At 71.1% G+C, this 3,343-nt stretch overlaps 1 protein-coding gene across 1 annotated transcript; it reads left to right on the top strand.

Moving 5' to 3' along the window:
* The first annotated feature begins 1,370 nt into the window (after positions 1–1,370).
* Positions 1,371–1,853, top strand: TWIST2 (twist family bHLH transcription factor 2). Its single transcript, XM_056108390.1, has one exon. It carries the CDS (start codon positions 1,371–1,373, stop codon positions 1,851–1,853), a length of 483 nt encoding a protein of 160 aa, XP_055964365.1.
* The last annotated feature ends 1,490 nt before the right edge of the window (positions 1,854–3,343 follow it).

A 3,343-nucleotide genomic window follows, 5' to 3' on the forward strand; every position in this document is an offset into this window, starting at 1 on the left:
CGGCCCAGGACGGGGCAGAGAGTTCCTGAGACGGCAACCTGGGGCGCAGGAGAACCGGGTTCAGGACGCCCTGAAACGGGACCGCCGGCTGCCAGGAGCCCCCCACGCGGCCGCCAGCGCAGTTCCGGAGACACGATCCCCGGGGAGTGAGGAAGAAAATTCAGGAAGGGCCGGCAGGATGGACCAGCGCGGCCGAGCGCGCGTGGACACCTCTGCGTGTGATGAAACCACTCAGGGCCGTGGACTCTTCCATGTGGGCCAGAACCACTCAGGGGCTGCGGACCTACCCTGTGGGCCAGAACCACTCAGGCGCCATGGGCCCTTCCACGTGGGTCAGAACCACTCATGGGCCGGGGACCCCTCCACGTGGACAAGAAGCACTCAGGGGCCACGGGCTCTTCCCCCGGGGCGGAACCACGCAGGAGCTGGCCCATGCGGGACCGTCTTCCAAGGGAAAGTCCCCGCGCGGTTCCTGGGCGAGTCTCCCCCGGGGGGCCTGGCCCGGGGCCCACCCCGGCTTTGCGGGTGGCACCCACCCGGGGCTGCTGCGTGGCGGAGGGGTGCGGCCCTTCAGGAATGTCCCAGCCCGATGCCCCCCGAGGCCGGGCAGCGCCCCTTGCCCTGGGGACGCCCGCGAACAGGGCCCTGGAGGGGACCGCAGGCGGGGAGGGGGCTGGGGTGGGCGCCGAGCCCGCGTGGACGGCAGGGGGGCCCCCGCGGCTCTGCGCTTTCTTTTGTTCTCTCCATCTCTGGTTCGGAAGTTTCCAGAAGCCCCGGCCAGCTGCGGCGCAGCCCCTGCCGCCCGGAGCGCGGGCGGCCGGGGGAGCCGGCGACGGGGGTCGAAGCCGGCCGCGCGCCCGGAGCCGTCCGGGGCGGCGGGGGTCGCGGGCCCCCGCCCCCGCCCGCCCTTGATCCCCGCGGCCTCGTGGGGCCCGTCACCTGGGGCCGGGTTCAAAGGCATCGACGCCGCAAAGCCCCTCCAGGCCCGGGGCGCGCGGGCTGGCGAACAAAGGCCCCCCCGCGCACTTCAAACGCGGCCCGCGCGGCGGCCAGATGGCGCGGGCCGGGGTCCGCCGCGCGCCCCCGGGGGTCTCGGCGGCCCGGGGGTCCCGCGGGCCGCGCGCGCGCACCTCGGGCGGCGGCGCGTCGTGCCGGGCGCGGGCGCACAAAGCGCGGCGCGGCGGCCGGGGGTCCCGCGCGGGGGGCGGGCGGGCGGGGGCGGCGCGGCCCGGCTGGGCAGGCCCCGCCGCGGCCAATCAGGCGCCGCCCCCGCCGCCGGCCGCTACTTAGCCGCCCCGCCCGGCCCGCGCCCCGAGTCGGGCCACTTCCTCCCCGCGCCCGCGCCAGCCCCGCGCGCGCCGGCGGGCGGCATGGAGGAGGGGTCCAGCTCGCCCGCGTCCCCCGGGGACAGCCTGGCCACCAGCGAGGAGGAGCCCGAGCGGCAGCCCAAGCGGCCGGGGCGGAAGCGGCGGCCCGGCAAGAAGTGGGGCGAGGCGGGCAGCCCCGCGGGCGCCAAGCGCGGGCGCAGGGGCAGCCCGGGCGCGCAGTCCTTCGAGGAGCTGCAGAGCCAGCGCATCCTCGCCAACGTGCGCGAGCGGCAGCGCACGCAGTCGCTCAACGAGGCCTTCGCCGCGCTGCGCAAGATCATCCCCACGCTGCCGTCCGACAAGCTCAGCAAGATCCAGACGCTCAAGCTGGCCGCCAGGTACATAGACTTCCTGTACCAGGTCCTGCAGAGCGACGAGATGGACAGTAAGATGACCAGCTGCAGCTACGTGGCCCACGAGCGCCTCAGCTACGCCTTCTCCGTGTGGCGCATGGAGGGCGCGTGGTCCATGTCCGCGTCCCACTAGCGCCCGGACCGGCGCGCCCCGGTAGGTGCCGCGCGCGCGCGGGCCGGGCACCCCTGCGAGCCGGCGGCGACCGCGCGGGGGTCCGCGGCCGCGGCGGGGGCGCAGAGGCGGCGCCCCCCGCCCCGCGCGGGCTGCGCTCCGTCCGGGCGCCGCCGTGCGCCCCGCGCGCGGCCGCAGCACCGGGTCCCCCTGCCCCGCGCGCCGTGGCGGGGTGCGGAGGGCGCGCGCGCGGTCGCCGCGGTGGGCCGAGCAGCGGGCGGGCGGCGGGGGCCGCGGTGGGACCCTGCGCGCCCCCCGAGCGCCCGCGGGCAGGTGGAGCCGGGCCGGAGCCCCCGGGCGCATCCCCGAGCCCAGCCCGGGGGTCCCGGCCCTGCGCCCCGGCCGCGGGGAAGCGCCGCGCCCCGGCCGCCCAGCGGGGCCGCCGCCCCGGCGCGGTCCGAGGCGCGTCCCTCGCGGCGCCCCGGGGTGGCCGAGGTCGGGAGGGCGCGGGCAGCCTGACTCCTTCGTCTTGCGGCTTCGCGCGCACTTGGCGGCGCGTTTCCAGAAGTCTCAGCGCCAGGGCAGGGTCGGGCCGGGCCTCCCGCGCCTCCAGATCCGCGTCCCCGCGTCCCCCGGCCCCGCACAGGTGGATTTCACTTTCCTCTTCTGGCATTCCGTTTCTGTGCCGTTGAAACCGCTTCGGATGAAACACGCCCCACCCCACCCCGATAGTACCATTTTATAGCTCTTCTTTGGGGTGGGGGGGCTGGGAAGACTTTTGAGCCGAGAACGACTTTTGGGAATCCTCTCCTATCTTTGTCAAAAAACAGATGGAAAGTGTCTGTATCACATATTTCCCGAGGAAAGAAAGTTTGAGTTGGCCGAGCGCTAAATTGCCGCAGTGCGGTGATCCATTAATTCTGGGTTTTGCTGTCTGAGTTACGAGCGTCCGTGATTTCGTTCCGTGGAGCCTTTCTGCAGCCTTTCGGTGGCTTAGAGCGGTTTGAAAGCGGAAGAGGCAGATGCGGTGGGGGCAACATCTTTTAAAAAACAGATACAGTGTAACTTGGTGTAAGCAGAGTGTCCACTCCCGTATTGTTCGGGCTTAATCCCTCCCGAACATGCTTAGGAAAACACTCCAAGCTGTTCTCTTAATTTAGAGGCTTCATTTAAAATTCACCAAAACAACAACAACAACAGAAAAAACCTTCACTTCCCTAAAACACAGAAGCAGGGGAAGATGAGATCAAGATGCGAGGCAGCCTTTGGAACAAACAGAGTAGAGTCGCCAAGTGTTGAGAAAAAATTTCTTACGATGCAGGATCCCGAGGGCTGCGCCAGCGAGACTCCACACCGAGGCCTGTTGGCTTTTATTTTGGTGCTTGTTGGGGGCTGCCCGCTTCGGCTTTGGGTCGGCGACACCCCGAAGAAGAGAAAGGCAAGTCTTCCTCTCTGGCGGTTCCTGACTCTTTCCTCCTTCCACGGGGGTCCCCACGCTGCCCCTCGTCCTT

This window comes from Sorex fumeus, unplaced genomic scaffold (assembly GCF_029834395.1).
Source record: "Sorex fumeus unplaced genomic scaffold, SorFum_2.1 ptg000207l, whole genome shotgun sequence".
NCBI lineage: Eukaryota > Metazoa > Chordata > Mammalia > Eulipotyphla > Soricidae > Sorex > Sorex fumeus.